Source organism: Heliangelus exortis, chromosome Z (assembly GCF_036169615.1).
Source record: "Heliangelus exortis chromosome Z, bHelExo1.hap1, whole genome shotgun sequence".
Lineage (NCBI taxonomy): Eukaryota > Metazoa > Chordata > Aves > Apodiformes > Trochilidae > Heliangelus > Heliangelus exortis.
In genome coordinates, this window is record NC_092454.1 from 28586445 (window position 1) to 28609217 (window position 22773).

The following is a 22773-nucleotide window of genomic DNA, read 5'->3' on the forward strand; positions in this document are numbered from 1 at the left end:
GTAGTTGCAGTGGAAGAGCATAAGAGTATAAGACAGCAGAGGAACATGGAGTTACCAAAACACCGAGATATCAGGAGAAATATTCTGTCATAATTGGAATGGATTGTGCTTTAGTCGATTCCTGTTTCTGGCTGCCATGTCTGCAATGCACACAGTCTATACACTTAGTTCTGTGTTACTTTGTGTATCATATAATAGTTCAATGCTTCACCAAGGGCAAAGCTTGCCTGATGATCCTAGTGACCTAGTATGGTAGTGGACAGGAGAGGAGCTATAGACTTTCCTAAAGCCTTTGACATAGTCACTCCCAGTATCTTTCTCCCTAAATTAGAAAGATACATATTTCATGGACTCAGTGGATAAAGAATTGGCTGGATATCTGCATCCAGAGGTTCGTGGTTAGTAGCTCTATGTCTAAATGGAGATGAGTGGTGAGCAGTTTCCCTTGGGCCAGGACTGGGACCAGTACTGTTCAATATGTTCATCAACATATTGGCAACATCTTGCCTCCTGTATTCTGGGCTGCAACTAATTAAGTGTGTCCAGGAGGCTGAGGGAGGTCATTCTGTCAATCTGTTCAGCTCTGGTGAGACCTCACCTGGAACACCATGTCCTGCGCTGGAGTCTTCAGCACGAGAAACACATGGACCTGTTGGAGCAGGTTCAGAGAAAGGCTGCAAAAATTATCAGAAGGAGCACCTCTTCTTTGAGGACAGGCTGAGAGAATTGGAGTTGTTTAGCCCAGAGAAGAGAAGACTCTTGGGAACACCTTAGTGCAGCCTTAAAGGGGGCTTATAAGAAAGATGGAGACAGATGTTTTAATAAGGCCAATTGTGATAGGACAAGTTGTAACAATTTTAAACTAAAAGAGGGTGGACTCAGACTAGATTTAAGGAAGACATTTTTTACCATGAGGGTACATATTGCCCAGATAGCCTTGAGATGCCCCATTTCTGGAAGCATTAAGGGTCAGGTTGGATGGGGCTCTGAGCAATCTGATCTTGTTGATGGTGTCCTTATTCATTGCAGAGGTGATTGGACTGGATGACCTTTAGAAGTCCTTTCCAACTCCAACCATTTTATGATTCTATGATTCTATAACATGTCAGTGACCCCATACTCAGGGTCTATATTCAACACTGTAACCAAGGCATTTGTTTTTCATTTCTCAATGAAAAAAATTCATCAGTTTCTGATTACATCATAAAGCACCTGGGACACAGAATGAGCCTGTCAAGCTACTCAACATGTGCCAGAAATTGTTTTAACATGGAGCGTTTTAACTGCAACTGACAATTTATGCTGCCAAAGCTTTTATTTAAGTAATTTCTATGTGATTGCAGGGTGGAAAAGGGCCAGGGAGTCACACATCCTTTTGAAATTGTTTGTTAGTTCATATAACTTACTGCTTCTCAGTAACCCTCATTCCTTCAATTAGAAAATCTAAATCTACTGGGAAACCAGTTTAATAACCAGTCATAATTAATAAGGGATCTTTGAGATTTCCTTTCTTCATTTGGAGGCTTCTTTTATTGCCCAGGTCTGTTTTGCTGCAAAGCTTGCAGCCAACTACAGATATAGTGAAATTACAAACAGAAATGCAGTTGACCATCAGAAACTTCAGAGAAAAGAGCAATTCACTCCCATGTCTATTCAATTGAAGTACTGTTGTTAATCTGTAGGAAGATGCTAAGAATGCTCCTCTCCCTCTCCAATCCCCCCCACTTTTCCTCTCCCCTCCTCTCTCCCTGATGTATAAGGGTGTTGAGCATGTAGTTTTTGCCTTTGAGGTGTGGTAGGATTCTCAAAAATGCTAGTATGCTGTCTCAAAAATGCTAGTATGCTGTCCCACAAGGGCTGTGCTACTGCCCCCAGGGGCCTCACTACCAAGCTTGGTTACATTCCCCTTCAAATCTAGTTTAAAGCTCTGTCAATCAGCCCCGCAGTCTCTTGTGCAAAGACACTCTTCCCTCTCTGAGAAAGGTGTCTCCTGTTTATCAACAAGCCATATTTGTCTGTTCATTCCAGTGCTGCTGCCTGCTACTGGAAGCAGAGAAGATATCTGTGCCCCAAAAACCCTCACAACCATTCCAGGACTCTAAAGTCTCTTCTGCTCATTCTTACACTACCTGTCTCAGCTTGCTGTCCAACTACATGGAAAATCAGTAATGGGTAGTAGTCTGAAGACCTTACCAAACTAGGAAGCTTCCTAGTGACATTCCTTAACCATGACTCCAGGGAGATAGCATACATCTCTGTGAGGAGGGCCCACCTGGCATATTAGACCCTCTTGTTCTCCTCAGAAGGGAGTCACCTGTGACTATAATCCTTCTTTTCTTCCTTGTGGAAGCTTTTGTAATACAGGTGATAGGCCTCTCACTGTGGACACCCTGTGTAGGCTGACCATAATCCACATACTTATTTGGAGGGTTCTTCTCAAGCAGAGCCTTGCATCTGTTTTTCAGTGGCACGTGGGAAGGTGATGAGGTGGGCAAGGGGGGAGTTCATCTGTTGCTTCTACCATGAACTTGCCTCCATTCATGCCTCTCATCTAGTCTACTGCCTCTGGTCTAGCAGAAAAAGGATGTAGGGGCCCCCTGATCCTCTGTACTTTCTGATGGGTGCTCCCATTTCTCTTTCACAGAGGGCAGAGCCTGGCTCCATCAGCCTATCTCCTGTTCAGCTTCTTTGATGCTCTTGAACCTTTCAACTTCCTTTTTTTTCAACTCTGCCACTCAGCAGAGGAGGTCATAAACCTGCTTGTAGCACACCCAGTTGTCACAGCTGCCACTTGTTGCCAGCGAAAGGCTTTGACACTCCCTGCAGCCTCTGACCTGGATGGGGCCATGTTTCTGTCTGGGTTCCCATGTTCACCCTCACTAGTGTTGAGCACGTGGCCTTCTGCCTGTCAGGTGGATGCTGGAGACCATAGCTGACCTCTTTCCTATGGTGTGACCTACGCCAATAATCTCACCTCTCAAGCAGGCAGAGCTGCCCTGCCTGCTCTCCTCTGAGCCCTATTTGCTGAGCTCCAGAGATCATTCTTCACATCTTCCTCTGAGATGCCTCACGTGGACAGCCTGAGCTGCCAGCTCCTGTCAGGTCTCTCCACTCTCCCTTGGGCTTCCTTGGCTCCAGGAACCCCCTGTCCATGCACAGAATTTTCCATTGCTGCTGCCTCAGGCCTCATGGTCTGAGTGTTTCTGAGTCTTCAGTAGCAACTTCAGGGCAGATGGCCAAGGGATATAATTTCAAGTGTCACATCTAAAGAATTTGTACAGTATAAGTAAGGGAAATTAAAGATGCAAGAAAAATAGGAAAAAAAAATACTGGGCCATAAACCTAACATTCTGATAAGCAGTAAAAAGGAACCAATAGTCTATTTGCTTCTGTTTATTTCTAATACATTTCTCTAAGCTTCACAGAGATGACAGTTCCATCCCACTAGCATTATAAAATTAATCTGAAGGCATTTTATACTGAAGTGAGAAAATGCAAGAGAGAATTCCTGAAGCTATCCCTGATAGTACAGAAATAGAAGCATGAGTCTCTTACTTTCTAATAAAAGAAAGGAATGTGAAAGGGAAGGCTTTCCTAATGACATACATTCTTCTCATAAATTCTGCTCTTGGGATCTGTTTGTCATAGATTCCGTGTCTCTTTATATCTCAACTATTCTTCAGTTACGAACATGCAAGTTTAATACTTATTCTAAAACTCCTCTTTCCTGAATTCTGGTATTTTTTTCAGTGGCAGGGTTAGGTATTAGGATTAAGAGATTCGTAACATTAACTTGTCTAGTAACCATTGTTGCCTCCCAGTAAACACAGGTCTCAGTGCCTTGGCATCTAAAATTTTAAGTGTCTGTTCTCTTGGTCACTCTCCAATTCTGGCCAATTTTCGCTCAAAAGTTCTAATTGTCCAGACCTGGCTCCCAAATGTATGGTTCCAGGTCTGAAAGCTGATGTTGAACTTCACCCTCCCATGGAACTCTGTTCACAGCACCACAAGGCCTGGGGCCCCTGGGCTGGACTTAGCACCTTAAACCTGAAATGTTCTTCCCCTCAGTCACTCTCCAATTTTGGTCAATATTTGGAAAAAAAGCTTTTGTAAAAAAAATACCTGGTCGAGCATTTAAATATCTTAAAACGTACTGATCTGAAGCTCTGGGATAAAAAAGGGATAACAAAAGACACAGAGCCTCCAAGGAAGGAACCATCATGTAACAACAAAATACTTCAGAAGTTACTTCACCAGCAAAGCAGCTCATGGTTTGAAGTGGCAGGATATCACTCGACTGCAAAATAACAAATATTCTGCAATTTATGGTAATCAAAAACTTTTCAAGACTTTGATATCCCTTCTTCCCAGATCTGCTATGTTTTTTTGCCAAACTAACTGACCTGGGTGGCTAACTTACAGATAATAATAAAATAAGTCCTATTCAAAAATTATACAATCATTAAGCCGAGACCCCCACACATAGACACTGCAATAAAATTTCACAAAACCACTCAAAAAAGGAAAACTTTGTTTTCTGATATGTAATAGTAAAAAATTCTAGCCGTTAGTGACTACATTATTTTTCTAAGTTAATTGAATCTGTATGTATGGATATTTCTGTATAAATCTATATCTATGTAAATACATTCTACCTGCATATGTATATAAACAACTTTACAAAAACAAAACAAACAAAAAAAGTTGTTTTAAATATTTTCTGCCTTCTTTACCTGTTATTCCAAGGTAAAGGGAGTGACAGGTACAGGACAGATAGCCTGTCAGATAAAAATAAAATTCCATTAAATCCCTATGTTGTTACATACAGGATAATTTATTACAACAGGATATAGCTAAAATGAGGATTTCTGTAATAGCCAAACAAAAGTTCAGCCAATTGGTCAGCTAGAAATAAAAGAATTGGTATATAGTGAACTGGGATATACCCCAAAAGTATTCAATTGTTAAATGCATTTGGTATCTCACTATACCTTAAACAGTGTGCCAGGTTTTGGAAGAGATGTTTTAGGAGCAAGGGTTAACAGATTCTATTCCAGTGAAAAAGCACAGCCACAACAACAACAAAAAAGACTGAAGGGAAAGATCTTGTACATTTTGGGAAGCTGTGTCCCACATCTCATATGTCAGATGTCTCAGACACTGAAGTTGTACACAGAAAGCCTATCACTTTTCTTTTTAAATACCAAAATAAAGATATGGTATTTTATCAGCACAGAACAGTCCAATGTGCCAAGTAGCTATATCTGAGCTTGAATTTTTACTGTTTGTGGAATTTTGTCAGAATTCCATGAGATAAAGTAGTTATTTAAACTATTTTTAATCAAATATATGTATGTCATCAACTCCAAAGCATTCAGTTGACATTCATGACTTACTGCAACTCACAGTCATGGCTAATGTAAGCATCTCATCAGTTTTTTATGACCAAATCTTCTCCTCCTGGAATTATGTCATTTTCTGGAAAGAGATGTCTCTTTGACAATGATGAACTGAGATGGGGTTTAGTATGGTGTAGTCAATGGCACTGGTACTGACCTACCCTTTTTTATTCACAGAATGACGTGTTGGTTGAGGTGGGGAGGGAGCTCTTGGAGGTCATCTTGTCCGATCCTCCCACTCAAGTAGAGCCACCTACAGGTGTCTGCCCAGAACTGCATCAATGTTTAGAAACGCCGAAGACGGGGACTCCACAGTCTTCCTGGGAAAGCTGTCCAAGTCCTCAGTCACCCTCATGGTGAAAAAGCATTGCCAGGTATACACATGGAGACTCCTGTGTTTCAATTTTTTTTCCATTGACTCTGGTCCTGTCAGTGTGCACCTGTGAAAAAAAGCCTGACCTCCATCCTCTTTGCACCATCCCTCCAGGTATTTATATAAGCTGATAAAAGATTCCCCTGAGCCCTCTTTTGTTCGGGCTGAACAGTCCCAGCTCTCTCAGCTGCCCCTCATCTGTGAGGAGCTCCCGTCTCTAAATCATCCTTGTGGCCTTCTGCTGAACTCTCTCTGATATGCCCTTATCTCTTGTACCCAGGAGCCCAGACATGGATGCAGCTGTTCGGGTGTCCCCTCACAAAGAAGAATCACCTCAGCCTTCTGGCAATGCATTTTCTAATGCAGCCAAGGATACCATTCACCGCCGTCGCCACAAGGGTGCATTGTTGGCTCACGGTGAACTTGGTGTCCACCAGGATGCCCAGGTCCTTTTCCACCGAGCTGCTTTCCAGCAGGGTTACCACCAGCATATATGTTGGTGTATGGATTCTACCACACTTACTGAACCTCCTGCAAGAAACCACTCACTGCCAGGTTGCTCAGAGCTCCCTGGGCCCCGTGCAGAGCCCCTGATAATATCCAAGGGAGCTCCCTCTGGGCAACAAGGAGGACGAGTGTCGCGGTACTGTGTGAGAGGGGGGACCGGGGAAGCGCCGTGCCGAGCTGTGGCAGCAGGGATGTGGCAGCAGGGATGTGGCAGCCGTGTAGCAGCATCCAGCAGAGAGCAGGAGGGGGTGCAGAGATGGCAGCAGAAAGTCACTTGCAGCAGATAGCTGGCGGTAGACAGTATCGATCTCCGTGCATATACATTACAAAATGCAAGAACACAGGACAGTCTGGAATCCCCCGAGCATGCTGACAATTGTACCAGACGTGCTGTGAACTTCAGGCTGCATCTTTTAACTTACTCTAGATATTCTTCATTTTTAACCTCCTCCATCCTGATGTAGTTGGATGTATATCAGCTCTTTCTGTCTTTAGACTAGGAAAGAGGCTTTCTTTGTTCAATGTTGAATTCAGAACTCTAGATCTCTAGATCTAAGTCTACCAAGCACCTGATCCCAGGCAATGCAGAAGTGAAACTGCTATAGCCCCACTTCCTTTAACAAAACATTATACAAGATTTCTAATTAGTAAGGATATATTAATTTATATGTTTAATTAATAAACTCAGCAAGATAATTTTCTCAATATTTGTAATGCACATTTCATCTGTACAACCACTGACTTGAGACTCCAGACCAATATGGAGAGAAGTTCATTTAGTATTTATGTTGTATGCAAAACCTAATATACAATAATATATGCATGTGCATCACAAGTACTACACTATAACCCATTAAAGGCAGTTTTACACTCAGTCATCTTCCAAAGATAGATCTTTTATGAAATCATATTTTGTATTGTTTACTCTCTTTTTACACCACATTCATTAAGCAAGAGCTTTTCCATTGCTTGAAGAACAGGAAGTGTCATACTATTACTGTCAAGGCATGAATGTTTTCCATGTATACAACATAGAAAACGTCAGATTTTCAAGTCAGGTCTGCCACATATGTGCATGATCCTTTCCCACATTGGTCTCAGTCATTCTCCACCCAGCCTGTTCGATTGCCCCAACCCAGGTGTAGGACCTTGTGCCTGGCCTTATTGAGCTTCATGAGGTCAGCATGGGCCCACGTCTCAAGCCTGTCCAGGTCCCTCTGGATGGCATCTCTTCCCTCCAGCATGTTGACTGCAACACACAGCTTGGTGTCAGCAGCAAATTTGCTGAGCATGGAGTCAGTCCCACCATTCAGGTCACAAAGATGTTAAAGACCAGATCGTCTATATCTCTTTAATTTAGAGATAAGAATGCCATGCAGGACAGTGTCAGATGCTTTCCACAAGTCCAGGTAGATGGCATCAGTTGCTCTTTGCTTATCCACCACCACTGTAACCACATCATAGGGCGCTACCAAATTTGTCAGGCAGAATTTGTCATCAGTGAAGCCCAGTTGGCTGTCTCCACTCACCTCCTTATTATCTATGTGTCTTAGCATATTTTCCAGGAGTATCTGATGAATGATGAGAAGCAGAAATTTTTGACTATAAAATTCAGAGAAAAAAGGAGAAAATTCATCAGCAGCAGTGGAAGCAGCAGGAGGGGTAGTGTAGCAACTGTGGGGTTCTGCTTCCACTCAAACTACTCTCTTCTGCTGCCTTTGACATCATCAGCAATTCTCCAGGACTTCAAAGGGTGAAAAAACTGATAATCTGTTTCCTTTTCTTTTTCTTTTTCTACCGGTGGATGGAAGGATGACCATGAGCCAACAATGTGCCCTTGTGGCCAAGAAGGCCAATGGCATCGTGGGGTGCATTAGAAGAGGGGTGGTTAGTAGGTCAAGAGAGGTTCTCCTCCCCTTCTACTCTGCCCTGGTGAGACCACATCTGGAATATTGAGTCCAGTTTTACTGGAAAGCTGGAAAGGGGCCTTTTGCAAGTATATGTAGCAACAGGATGAAGGGGAACAGTTCTAGATTGGAAGAGGATAGATTTAGACTAGGTATTATATAGTAGGAAGAAATTCTTTCCTATGAGGTGACACTTGAATAGGTTGCCCAGAGAAGCTGTGGTTGCCTTCTCCCTCGAAGTGTTCAAGGCAAGGCTGGATGGGGTGGCAGATACGTGGAAGGTGCTCCTGCCTACAGATGGGTTGGAACTGGATGATTTTTAAGGTCCCTTCCAATCCAAACGATTCTAATTCTACCATAAATTCCATTAATTTAAATTCCCCTCAAATCAGTGATATGTCCTTTGTCTGTTACAGATGTATAAGAATGTACTTTGATTTTCATCCAAGGATTTCTGAGCATCCTTCTGCATTGTTTACAGTTAATCTTTTGATACTTGATTGTGATTTTAAAACATCAATAGATGTTATAAACATACTAAGAACTACAGAAATACACATCACAGTTCAAAATTAAGACATCTGTGGAAGGGAAATGCAAAAGCTTACAAGCACTGTACTTGCCAGCTGTACTTTTTAGTAATTGATACTCCATTGATTGGAACTTCAATCAGTCAACCATTAGACCTGTGACAATAAACTCTGAAAATGCTGTCGTTTTCTATCTGTCTGTCTGTGCTGGAAAATCAACTCCTAATATAAACCACATGAAATATTGTCAATAAATTACCAAGCAAGGTGCAAGCAGAGGAAATAGCTCTTAATTTCAACTTAAATAAAGGTTTGTCCTGAGTAATGTGAGGAGTCTGCTGCAGAGCCAGGACTTCAAATCTCCTAATTCTAATCCACTGGAATTTAATAAATGTTTAAAAAGATTTTCATGTCTGTTCATGAACTGAAGAATGAGCATTGAATTTAAGTGTCACTTCAGATTGCTATAATGAATTCATAAAATGTATGTGGGTGCAGCATTCTAATACCTACAATGCTGATCTTCTGAATAATAGAGCTCTTCCCACTACAAGAAAAAAAAAGTAAGAATCATAGAATCACAGAATCATAGAATGGCTTGGGTTGGAAGGGACCTTAAAGATCATCTAGTTCCAATCCCCTTGACGTAGGCAGGGACATTTTCCACTAGATCAGATTTCTCAAGGTCCCACCCAGCCTGGCCTTCAACCCTTCCAGGGAGGGGGCAGCCTGTTTCAGTGTCTCACCACCCCCACAGAAAATAATTTCTTCCTGATGTCTAACCTAAATCTCCCCTCTTCAGGTTTTAAACCATTGTCCTTAATACTGTTGCTACACACCCATGTAAAAAGTCCTATCCCAGTTTCCTTGTAGGCCCCCTCCAGGTATTGGAAAGCCACTGCAAGGTCACCTCAGAGCCTCTTCACCTCCAGACTGAACAATACCAACTTCCTCAGCCTATCTGCATAGGGGTGGTGCTCCACCCCTCTGCTCATTTTTATGGATCTCCTCTGGACATGCTCATGGAATTCTATGTCCCTCTGGACCTCTGTGTCCTTCACACATGATGAATCCATGTGCCAGCACCAGGCACATGTGCTATGATCTGTGGCCATCTGACTTTCTTCATTCAGGCTGGTGACCCACAGCAGCTAGTTTTGGGAACACACACTATTTCCTTCCTATGACAGGACTTTAGATTCCCACTTGCTCCAGCTGCTGCCACTGCAACTCCACACTCACTGCAGTAGCCAACACCACAGGCCAGGGGTACCAACACCTTCAATCTGACTCCAGTGGCTGGCATCCAGTCCTCTTACAATTGTCCCTCGTGTTGTGGGTGAGTGTCATGACCTACAGCACTGTCATGTCTCACAGAGTGAGCATGGCTCCCCAGAGGTGGGGGCCAAAAAGGATATTTGTCTCAAAACAGCCTCCCTGACAAAATGGACATTGCACTCGGGTGGAGGCCTCATTCGATAGCCATCTGGACTCTCTTCTCTCAAGGAGAGACCCTCATTTGGGTAACCACCCTGATAAAGGGGGCCCTATTCTCACAAGAGCAGCCCCTCCTTCAGTGGCCATCCCCATCAGCTGAACACTGTCCTTGCAAGGGGAGCTCTGTCTGATGCCACCCTGACAGGCAGGACACTGTCCTTATTCCCTAAGGGACAGGGGCAGGCAAGCTGTGCCCTGCAGAGACAGAGTGACATCTTGTGTGTGCCCCGGGTAGAGACACTGGAGAGGGCACATGCACAGAAATCAGGGTTATTGCTGTGTCATCCCATCTGGACGGGATCAAGTGAACACCTGGCTGTTCAAGATAAGACAAAATCCCCCCCGTAAAAGGTGGGGTCAGGCAGCATAAAAGAGGCACATTCGAAATGCTGGATGCTTGACTGTTGTCCAGGGACCAAAACTTCCTACTAAGATAATTTCTGAATCCAAGGGTGGTGATATCTTTCCTATCTCTTTATCTTTCTTTCTTTCTCTCTCTCTGTCTCTGTTTCTAACCTTATAACATGAGGATAACATAGTTTCTAACTTTGTTAAATTCTACTCCCCCTCAGATTACAGCTAGCAGAATTATAAATGATGGTATTTTCAAAGCAACGGATTACAATTTAGCAAAACTTAAGGAAGTTGCCAAAAGAACAGGTTACAACTAACGAAACTTAACAAAGCAACTGGTTTCAAAACTTTAAAAAATTAGAAATTATGCTACCCTTATGTGCTGAGATAAGGTTAGAAACATAAAAAGAGATAAAGAAAAAAAGAGGAGATATAACAGACCACCACCGTTGGATCCCGTGGGAAGTGGCAAAGATAGTGTGAGTGGATAAGAAAGGAATGTGCTAATGAAGAGTCTCTTTTACCAAAGGGATGGTGGAAAAATACTGGACAACGGTGGAAAAAGACCAGATCTTGGCGGGAGGAATTTGGGAGGGTCTTGTGGGAGGACCCCGGGAGAGTACAAGAGCATACATAGGACTGTCAGATCAATAAACTTTGTCTCAGCAAGGAAAACTACTGAGTCCGTGAATCGATATACCACGGGATCCAGTGATGATCTTGTTAGGAAGGAGTGGTCCTTGGATGGAGGTTGTGCACCCAGTGTTTCAAGTATTCCTCTTTTATGCTACCCGGCCCCAAATTTTGCGAGGGGGGGAGTGGGAGGGGAGGGCTTGGAGTATTCTGCACAGACTCAGTTTTGAATTTTGGAGTTGTATTGTGGATGCACTGGAAATAAAAAAATTCCCTCTTGAATCTGCAAAATTACATCCAAGCTAGCATGACCAGCGCTGGCATAGTCTGCTCTTTTTAAAATGCATCAAACTTATTTCCTCTTCAACACTGGCAACACCTTTTCCCTGTTTACAATTTTTAAATGTATCAAGACTAATCTCATCAAAATCCTAATCAGAATGGTTCCTGATAAGCCGCCAGACAGCTAATGCAGATTGGTATCAAATACAAGAATTAAAGAATTCCAGAAAACCTTAATACTGAGGGAAGACCTGCATTTACCAATTTGCAACTCTGGCAATAATTGATGAGAAGAAGGAACTTTTTACTACAAAAATTCAGAGAAAAGAGGCGAACAGAAACAGAAAGAGTAGCAAGCACCAGCGAGATCAATGATAAGAAACAGCGACTTTGGTGGAGAGGGGGCACGAAGCTGGGATTTCTTTAGAGGGTGAAAAGAAGGCTAATTGCTCTCTTTCTTTTCTTAATAGCCCTTTCCTTGGAGTGTTTAATTTGTTTAAAAACCTGTTTTTCCTCCTTTCTCTCCCACTATTAACTCCTTCCTAAGACTCCTTTCAGCATGGTGTTATTCTTCCTGAAATAAACCATTGTAATTCATTCAAACCATAAAGCTGGTTACTTCTGCAATTTGCAGGACCTATATGCGCAGTGGCTAATGTTTCCTCACAAGCAAAACATAAAATATTAGTAGTTACGGGCCGTGACAGGAGTATTCTAGAATTTAGTTGGTGGAGCATGGGGGTTCATGTGGGGATCACTTGGGCCCCCGTGTTGGGTTGAAAGAGTAATGACCCTTATTTCTGTGCATGGGCCCTGGACACACACAAGATGTCACTCTGCCTCCACACGGTACTGCTTGCCTGCCCCTGTCCCTTATCAAATAAAGGCAGTGCCCATCTTATTAGGATGACGACGTAAGGAGGGGCTGCTCTTGTGGGTCTAGGGCCCAGTTTATCAGGGTGGTTACCCAAATGAGGTCCTCTCCTTGCAAGAACAGAGTCAATGTGGCTTATCAATGAGGACCACACCCTGGCACAATGTCCATTTTTCCAGGGTGGCTGTTTTGAGACAATTATTCATATAGGGACTCTGCAACGAGTATTAGAGGAAAATGTGACTTAGAGTTCTGTGGCAGGGTTCACTGTATCATCACATAGTGGAAACACACAGGGGGAAAATTGCATTAGAATTGATTCAGAATGACCCTCACAGGGTCTAGAGGTGCAGAAAAATAAGGGATACCCTCCTGTTGAGACATGAGTTTCAGAAAGGACCACCTTGCGTCCTAAATTTTTCGGAGAGGAGCCTAGGTTCATCTGAATACAAACTTAGTTCCAGCAATTTATATCTGAGATAAAAAGAATGTGGAGGAGTACTTCAGATGGGGTGGCATGGGAGGAGGAGGCACGGGAGAGGGAGAATCACCTCCCTTGCTGCCATGGTTCTTTTGATTCAGCCCAGGGTATGGCTAGATTTCTGGCCTACAAGCTCACATTGCTGGCTCATGTTGAGCTTCTCGCCAAACAACACTCCTGAGTCCTTATCCTCAGGGCTGCTCTCAATCCATTCTCTGGCCTGCCTGTATTTGTCAGAGACCTGATTGTCCTTACCCAGATGCAGAACCTTGCACATGGTCTTGTTGAACTTCCTGTGGTTTGCACTTCTGAAGCCTGTAAAGGCTCTTCCAAATAGCATCCCTTCCCTACATCATGTCAACCAAAATCAATCTTGTATATTATTATAGTAATATAAATATTTTTCAAAACATTAAAATCTCTCTTCTTGTACTGTAATTCAAGTTTGCTACTTGAAAATTGTCATTCAAAATTTTTATTTTGCTAACCAGCGAAGTGAGAAGGTGATCAAAGCTGAGAATCCAACTAGTGGAACAAACTTCTACGTTCATATGTATAAAAAGAAACTAGGGCTATGTGTGACTAATTCTGCTTAAGAAAAGGCTATTAACGAATGCAGAGAAAGGAGAAAGGCAGAACTGAATTCAGTTTTGAAACTTGTCAGAAACACACACAAAACTCTGAGGAGAAAACCTGGGAAATTTTAGCTTAATTGAAACTTTAGAAGAAACAGAGAAGTCACATAAATGAGTGTAATACTGTAGGCTCTTTCTCTGAAGAATGTCATAGGCCATAAAAAGAAAGGACTGCAATTTGGAAGAAAGACTAGATCAAATAAGGCAGGACTGAAGATTCTATAGAAGAGGTATTTAAAGGAAGAATTGCTCAAAGCTCTCAGAGACCACATTTATGCATGCTTTTGTTGAAGAGAGCCCTTAGAAAAAATTTTTATATCTGTTAAATCTAAACAGCTCCCCCGTCCCTGGTACTTGACATTTGAATTTTAAAAAGCCTGCTAGAAATGAAGTAATCATGCATACATTCACATGGGATTGGACCTGGATGTGCTGCCTGGAGATTCATGTTCACTTAGAAGTGGAATAAAAGAGATTTTCTTCATCTGCATTAAAGCTCTGAGTTAATTCTGAGAAGCATGGAAGACCTGGAAGAAAACTGTGAAACAGTCTTATGCAAATTAAAAGCACCCTGTAGTTGAAAACCTCTGAAAGTGATACTAAATGATACTAATTCTGGTTTAGAGTTACTCTTCACAGTCTGAAGAAATTAGATACTAACAAAAGTTAGAGAAAGAGGTTTGGCTAGTATATCTGACAACAGCAGCTTCTGAATTTCCGAAGAGCTTGCAGTAAATTGAGTTTAAGAGAGAATCTTAGCATCATCATCTGTAGTGCTTACCTTTCAGAAGTATTACCCTTCTTTGTAACCAAAAATGTTTTAGTTTTTAGAAGTAGGGAAATAGCTATTGCTTCTGACTGACCCAGAGTTTATTTAAGCAGTAAGAACTTGTTGAGAAGAAGCAGTCATCCATCCAGACAGAATCAGAAAAGAGGAACCAGTATTTTAAGTGCAACAAGTCTGTATGATATTGAACAAAGTATGCACTGAAAGTCTTTGCAATTCTTTGAATACTTCCATCTGAAGAGCCAGGATTACCCTACTTCAGAATATGGAACCTGGCATATCCATAATCATTCTCATTAGTATTCCCAGTAGTCTTACAAGAGCTGAATACCATTTTGGAAATTCCTAATGTGTCTGGTTTATTCAGCTTTCCTTCCAAGTGCATTTCTATAGTCCTGATGAGGTGCACTCAGCATTCCAGCCTGCAGTGTTTACTTCCTGGTGATTCATGAGAAGTCCATCCAGATTCCATCCTATAATGCCCTTGACCACATGAATCTTTGTCATGGTCTAAGCTATTTTCATACTTGCCTTCTTTTTGCTTGAGCTGAGGTTCTGAGCCAAAAATGGTTGGAAATGAGTTGAGATAACCTCTGGAAAGGAAAGCTGATGCTTTAATTTCAGCCTTTTGAGAGAGTTTATGGTGAAGCAAATAGAGTATTACAAAGATAAATGTCCTTACATAAAACTTTGATACAAACTAATACCAAATATTACTAGCAATATTTCAGTTTTCTAGTCACAAATTGGAGAGGAGAGATATCCTACTGTAGCTGTCTAATACCTGAGTGTCTGGTCTAAGACTGATTCAGATTCTTTCCCAAACTGATGAAAGACCAGAATGTCATCCTCAGAAAGAACAGAATCATAGATTGGATCGGGTTGGAAGGGACCTTAAAGTTCATCAAGATCCAACCTCCCTGCATGGGCAAGGATGCTTTCCACTAATGGCATAAGGGATGAGAGAAGGTCCTAGTATAACCATACTGAGTCACACACAAAAAATTTTGAGTCTAGAAGGAAGTAAAAAGATCTAACAGATGTATAAGGAAATCAATACCCCTATAATCAATAAATTAAATTGAGAATCAACATATTTAAAATAGAGGGCAAACAGCATTTCCCTGTTAAGTCAAAATTGATCTATTGAAGTTCTATTGTGGAATACTATATAGGCAAACCACTTTGTAAATGCAGACAACAAAGAGGAGCAACTTCAAGCTATTCAGTAAGAACAATAGGATTTTATATCCTTAAAGATATAAATATACACTATATAACATCAAGGTATAAAAAGTCATTAGATATGTTTTTTAATCCATATTATACTATTGCATTTATGAATGCTAATGAGAGCTTATGCTTTCCTGTGAAGGCTTACATCATTGCTCAAGAGAGGACAACTGTTCTATACAATATTTTTTATTGCCTGCTTATAGTAAAATTATTTAAAAGATTTTGAGAAAATATTTGATGAATTTCATCATAAAATATTTACTCAGTTAATGGTGGGTTCTGTGTTACCTCTCCCAACACACACGTGTCTATATTTTTTTTAAATCACAGTGCATTAGAATGACTTCAAGTGCCTGTTGCTTAAATGAGTGGGCAAATTAAAAAAAAATCCCACAACCCCATAACTTGTGGACTTCAGAAGAAAGGGAGACAGAAAAATTCTAATTAACAAAATGAACTTATCCATGTATGCATTTGGATTCAATTGATTAGTCATTTAGAATAAAGGGAGATGGTATTCAGAACAAGAAATTTATGAGCAACTGATTTTCATATGGCTGTTTGCTCCTTGGGTGGTGTGACATTGCTGCAGAGAACCATCTTGGTTTTTTCTGATAGTTCATTTTAAAAAACCAGAATCTATGGTGGGAATAGTCGTGAAAAAGCATAACATCATTCTCACCCAAGAAAACAGGTCAGTATTTTTTCCCATACCATCCCAGGGCATTAGTGAGTGTTAGCACAGCTTGACATTAGTCTAAGGAGCATCACAGATGACCCAGATCTCTGAAAAGTCAAATCAAAATGGTTTTATTTTACAGTCTCTTGGCTCCCTTAGCAAATAAGTCTCATGGGATGTGTTTCTTTGTCTGTAGGGATGCTTTGCTGCAAATCATGTATTTGAAGTGAAAGTAAGAAAGAAGAATGTACTCCACAAACACTTTGTATAAAATTATTGTTCACTGGAGAAAGAAAATGAAGGAATTTCATTATTTGCTCACTACTCATGAATCCAGTACACATTAGATTAACACAGATTAGATCAACCCAAACATGGTGACAGTGCATGAGGTCTTTAGGTAGTCAGTAGTCCTGACATCCAATGGGATAAATAAGATTTGGATTTTTAAAATAAGGTTCTACTGTGAGGGAGGCTGGAAGAATGTATTATAACACAATACCTAATTTAATACCTAAATTCATAACACAGAATAAATCAGATAAGCATCTAGCACATATCCAAAACTTTAGTACTAAACAAGTATGAAGTAAATTCTGATCCTGATGAAAATGTGAGGCTAACAAAATAATTTACGTTGCAAAGTTTAAATTTACTATGTAGTCATTACAATGCCATTGCTGGAAAATGCTTTACAGATAAAGATTCTCTATGTAAAGGTAAAAAGTAGAAGACTTACAACATGATGTGAAGACAAAATGTTCGTATGTCAGACAGAACAGAAAGAGAGGTGTTAGAAAAGTGATGCAACCTTTCTCTTATCTACATGTATTTTAAACCCAGTAACAGAAGATATTTTATCAAAGGCATTTTATAAAAATGTTGTTTTTAATGAACACTGACTTGCAGTACATAAATCAACATGTTTTTCCTTGGGAAGGTAATTACTAGCTTAGAAAAGTTCAGCTTTCACTTTGCATCTTCAATATTCGTAAAAACATACTTTGAAATTAACAACAACTCTTTGTAATGCCACAGCCCATGCTTGCTGCCTGCAAAACAGCATTGTTAGGAATACAGTGTAGAATACTGCCGTCCTTGACCTTGAGAAAATATTAGAAAGCCTTTAATACACATTCATAAATAAAGATTAAACCTTTAAATTGGGTTTTTCATCTTGCCAGATATACTGTTTGTCGCAAGAAGGAATAAAGTGAGGAGTCAGGATGAGCCACAGCAGTGCATGGGATGAATGGTAGGATGCTCATTAATTTTAAACCTGTCATATTACATGTTCCTACAAATACTCATATTTTGGAAAAATATTTTTTTTTAATTCCTTCAAGAAGGTCACTGAGGTAGCAAAGACACTGAACGCTGGAAGCCTTTGGTGGTGAAGCATGTCCAAAGAACAGCAACAAAGCTGGTGAAGGGTCTAGAGCACAGGTTTTATGAGGAGTATTTAGGGGAACTGGGGCTGTTTAGTCTGAAGAAAAGGAGGCTGAGGGAGAACCTTGATGTTCTCTACAGAGAATGTAAAAGGAAGTTGTAGTATGTTGGGTGCCAGTATGCTAGCTGGTAACAAGGCATAGGACAACATGAAACAGCCTCAAGTTACACTAGGGGAGGTTTAGATTGACTATTAGGTGAAAATTCTTTAGTAAATGGGTTACCAAGCATTGGAACAGACTGCAGAAGGAAGTGGTTGAATCAGCATCCCTGGAAGTATTTAGAAGATGTGTAGACACAGTGCTTAGGGTAATGGCTTAGTGGTGGACTTGGCAGTGCTAAGTTTATGGTTAGACTTGATCTTAAGGTTTTCTGACCTAAAAGATTCTGATCTTAAGAGACAGTCTTGTCTTTGAAAGTCAGCCTCATGGGCTTGTTCTGAAAATGCAATTAAAGAATACTACTTCTGCCTATGCATGCTATTTACTTGGTTTTAACTTAAAATTAATCTATTGACATCACAATCCAATGGTAGAATGAGGGGCATTACCTATCAGTTTGCTGTAAGAAATTTTATCACCAGTGACAGTTCCTTGTAGGTAACTTCTGGATGCTGAACACTCTTTGATATCATTGATCTTTTCCACAGCTCTTTATGAAGGCTCTTGTCCTGCTATCCAGGAGGAAACACATGTGGCTAAAATTTGTAATTCCTTTACTGTATCCTTCTGAGTTATGCAGAAAATTAATTCAGAATTTACAGAAATTACCTCTATAAAAATAACACATATGCTGTATCTGACCTATATTTTAAAAATGTCTGAAGTTGTGCATATATTTATGATCAAATTTGTCCATGTCCATTATTTCAAATAATGAAAATAATCCTTCTATTAATTAAGGAAAAAAATTGCTCCTATATTTTTTAAAAACTAATATTTAGCATTCTGCTTTTGAAGGGTATTTGCAGAAATGTAATAAAGAATAAAGAAGGATCAAATAAGATGCAATTTTAAGGACTCAATTTAAAACGCAAGAAAGATTGTTGCACATTTTCTGTTGTTAAAGAATAAAGCATTGCTGAAGAACTTACATGCTTCCTGTTCTATAAAAAACAAGTAATCAAAAGACCAGTTCATAAGGCCTCTGAAATGGACTTTTTTATCCTCAAGCAGAGATTATTTTTTTTTCACATACACAGCTTCTGAAATATTTGCAGTACTGGTTTCTTAATGTTTTGACACACAGAAAAAAACGTCTTCAAAATATCTAAAACCCACAACCTCCAAATTACTGTTCAGTAGGAATGATTGTAGTAGATCTCCTCTCCTTGTCTTTCACAGTGGAGTAGGATTTCCTGAGTATACAGCCTTAGCTAGTGAGTACTATCACAAGAATATTGCTACAGAACAGCAAGAGAAAAAGGTCTGAAAATTTATTTCAAAAAGTCAAGTAGTCATTAAAAGAAGCAGAGAACAGAATGTTTCATTTCAATACTTGTATAATCTCCATTTCACTAAAAGATAGATACACAGTTTCATCTAACTCCACTTATTTTATATATATTACTTTGTATTATGGAAAAGATACACAAATCTTTGAATTTATTCCTCTGAAATCGGTTGATGGTACAGACTGATGCATCATGAAATTAGAAACAATATGTTAATCGCCAATCTTTTAAACAGAAAATGGACCTACGTTATTTTACAATGTCATCTGAAGCAGTTAATGATAGTTGACATGAGGACAGGCAATATTCACTGAACATTAAGCTTGATTTGCCTTGGTCTGTGCCTTGTGTAGAGGCACAGAGGTAAAATTCCATGGATAACTTCCTCTGTGCTACTGTGATCCTCTAAGCAACCAATGACCTGGAAGCCTGTGCTTCAAATGCACCTGGTGTATCCACTAGAACTTATAATCAGCAGTACCGACCTAAGTTATTTTATTTTGCCACGCTTATGGCTCTACTGTTCACTCTCTTTCAGTGATGACTGAGTATACTGTCACATACCACTGCATTGATCCAAATACTGTTATTCCAGGAGCAGGTGAGTAAATGTTGGAATATCTTTTGTATCGTATTAGTACTTTGGAAACAATATAATCTATCATACCTCAGTAATTGCATCCATGCACATGTATGTACACACACCTCCACACTGTACATACATTTCAGATGAGTCTTTTTGGCAGTAAACTGCTCATCTCATGCTAAATACTGATAAATCAATGGGGAAATTTCAGCATGGACCTCCTTTCACACATCTTTAAGCTGTTTCCACTGTTCCCTCCCATGAACTACATCGGTGGACAAGGGATGACCTATGGATTTGATCTGTTTGGACTTCTGCAAGTCATTTGACATGTTACCCCACAATATTCTACTTGCCAAGTTGGAAAGATACGGATTTTATGGGTGGACTGTTCTGTGGATAATTAACTGGCTGGATGATTGCATATCGAAGGTAGTGGTCAGTGACTCAAAGTCCAGATGGAGCCCAGTGACAAGTGCTGTCCCTCAAGGTTCCGTGCAGTTTAATATTTTCATTAATGATACAGACAGTGGGATTGAGTGCAGCATCAGCAAGTTCGCAGATGACACCAAGCTGAGTGGTGCTGTCAGTAAGCCAGAAGGACAGGATGTCATCTAGAAGGACCTGGATAAACTGGAGAGGTGGGTGCAGGTGAACTTCAGGAAGTTCAACAAAACCAAATGCAGGTCCTGCACCTGTGTCAGAACAATCACACTATCAGTACTGGCTGGGGAATAAGATGTTAGAAAGCAGAGAAAATATTTTTGATAAATTAGATGTATTCTGATTGGCTGGGCTCAATATTCAAAGATCTGACTCTATCTCCTAATCAGTGTAGGCCATTTAGAGAAAAACTTTGTAATGGTAAAAATAGGAACTTACCAGAAAATAGTCAATCTAACTGTAAGTTTCTCACATTCCCATCACATGGTCCTGAGACTGGGTGTCTATAATTAATCCCCTAGTACTTTAATAATGTTATAATTCCAGAAGTAAATTCAGAAAAGTTAGAATTACTTTCACATAAATGAAAGGTAAAATAGGTCGCAGAAATATTATTTCATAGCAGGTCTGCCCTTTGGGCATTATTATTTTAACAGCTAGGAATAACAGATTCTAAAAGAACTGGCCCATTCTCTCTCATGATCTGGAAAAAGTCATAGCAATTTAACTTTACTGCAAGAAGAAATTTATTTCTTTTATTTTTTATTGAAAATGTATTTTGTGAAGAAAATAGACTTTTAAATTGTTTCATTTCTCAGATACAGAAACTCTAGAGAAGGACATAATTAACATACAAAATCCATTACTGAGAGACTGGCAGACTTTTGTCACTGTTTGAGAACGGGCAATGAATTGTATTGACTGCCCACAGAAGAGCATTCCCACAGGACATGGAGAAATGCAGTGGGTGGAAGAAGACAGATCAAATGCTCCATCAGAGCTAAAACCACCATAACTGTATAGGACTGGCTACAGTTAATGTTCACTTGAGACCTGAGAAAGAAATTAAAGGACTATTTTACTTATTATGAAAAGGTAATATATGAAAGCAATATCTTTAAAACTGAAAATTGTAAAAATTACTGAAAAGAAAAAGGAGTAAGTCTTGGATTAAAATGAATCCTTCCTGAGAGAGATGATAGCAGTTGGAATACAGAGCAAGCCATTAAGACAGACGGATGAAACCCGCTCTAAAACTTACTGGACAAAGAAGAAATCTGGAGATAAGGATAAGCAGTGCTTTGATATAACCATCACAAGTTCAAATTGGCTTAAACAACAAAAATTCTGATCTGAAAATATAAAGATCAGAATCAAGGAGTTGAAAACGCACAGTCTATGATAATCATCAAGCCAGGGCATTAGTTGGCACATGGGAAAAAAGTGCAAGAAATGCAGCAGAGTTTGCTGTCAGCACTATTGTCAGCACCTATAGAACATGCACAATGTGGGTAAAGAGAACAGCTGCAGAGCAAACTGAAATGTAGTATTTTTATTTCTACTTTTATCTTTCATGTGGAATATACGAATGAGTTACATTTAGATATGCAAATTCTACTATTAAGCAGTATTACTCAGCATGGAAAGAAGAAAGCAGAAGAAAGCTTCACCTTATGAAAATGATACTTTCATTAGAGTGATAAAGAATAAAATTAATTTGCAGGAGTTTGAAGACACTCCCCAGCATCTAGGAAGCCCTCAGTAAAGCAAAATCAAAATCTAAAGATGAAACTGAGCAAATGAAATGTGATTAAATTCGTACAGCAGACAAAGCAAAACAAATAAACAATACAGTGGGTAATTGCATTGATTTGGGGAGTCAGGACAAAGGAGAAGTTTTTTGAAAGTTTCTATACAAAACCCAAAAGAATTAGCAGCTTGTGGTAGCCTAATGGAAAAGATGTACCTACTGAAGACAAAAGAGGAGCATTAGAGTAGTGTAGGATCTGCCAGTGGAGAAAATCTTCTGTGAACACATGACAGTGTCTCACCTGAGAGTCCATTTTCTCAAACTGGTTTTTGGGTTGCCCTGTAGAAAGAATTTCACAGAGGGTTACAACAGAATAGCACAGCTGGAATAAAAATTAACCTATTGAAAAATTATGTTTCTGCAGGAAGCCTGAGCTCATTCATCACCAATTTTCTTGCTTCCCCAGCTTGTAAAAGTACAAAGTTCTCTGCAAAGAAGCATGTTTTTCCTTGAAAATAATCAGTCTGAATTCTAAAATCATTGCCCTAGGAATGCTGCTTTGCAAGATGAAAACTCAAATCTTGAGATGCGGACAGAAATGCTAAGAGGAGTCCTATATGTGAGACACATCCAGACTCATCCAGACAAAAATTCTGGGAAAAGGTGGTGCTAATGTCCTTTTATTATGGTGTGGTCAATACAGGTTAATGCATACTGAAAGCTGAGTGTTAATACAATGACACTGAAAGATACTTATACTATGAAATCTACAAGCCATTGATTTTTTGGGAAGCAAGTGCCACCTGGAACTCCTATTAAGTTTTATATTGCCTAAAGTACTTCTAAGCCCTTCCTTATCCTGAAACACAGACTATTTCTGAACTCTGTACCAGAGTCTGGACTGGATGGACCTGGCT

General features: G+C 40.0%; 2 protein-coding genes across 2 annotated transcripts in view; one reads left to right on the forward strand and one right to left on the reverse strand.

Annotated features, from left to right (window-relative positions):
- Nucleotides 1-19900, forward strand: part of SLCO4C1 (solute carrier organic anion transporter family member 4C1) — a 53578-nt gene extending 33678 nt beyond the window's left edge. The window contains exon 13 of the mRNA XM_071730067.1: nt 19615-19900. Within this exon, the coding sequence (XP_071586168.1) occupies nt 19615-19685 (71 nt within the window). The 3' untranslated portion in view covers nt 19686-19900. The remainder of the gene's footprint in view (nt 1-19614) is intronic.
- PAM (peptidylglycine alpha-amidating monooxygenase) overlaps nt 1-22773 on the reverse strand; it is a 457165-nt gene that overhangs the window by 200530 nt on the left and 233862 nt on the right. The gene's annotated exons all lie outside the window — the stretch shown is intronic.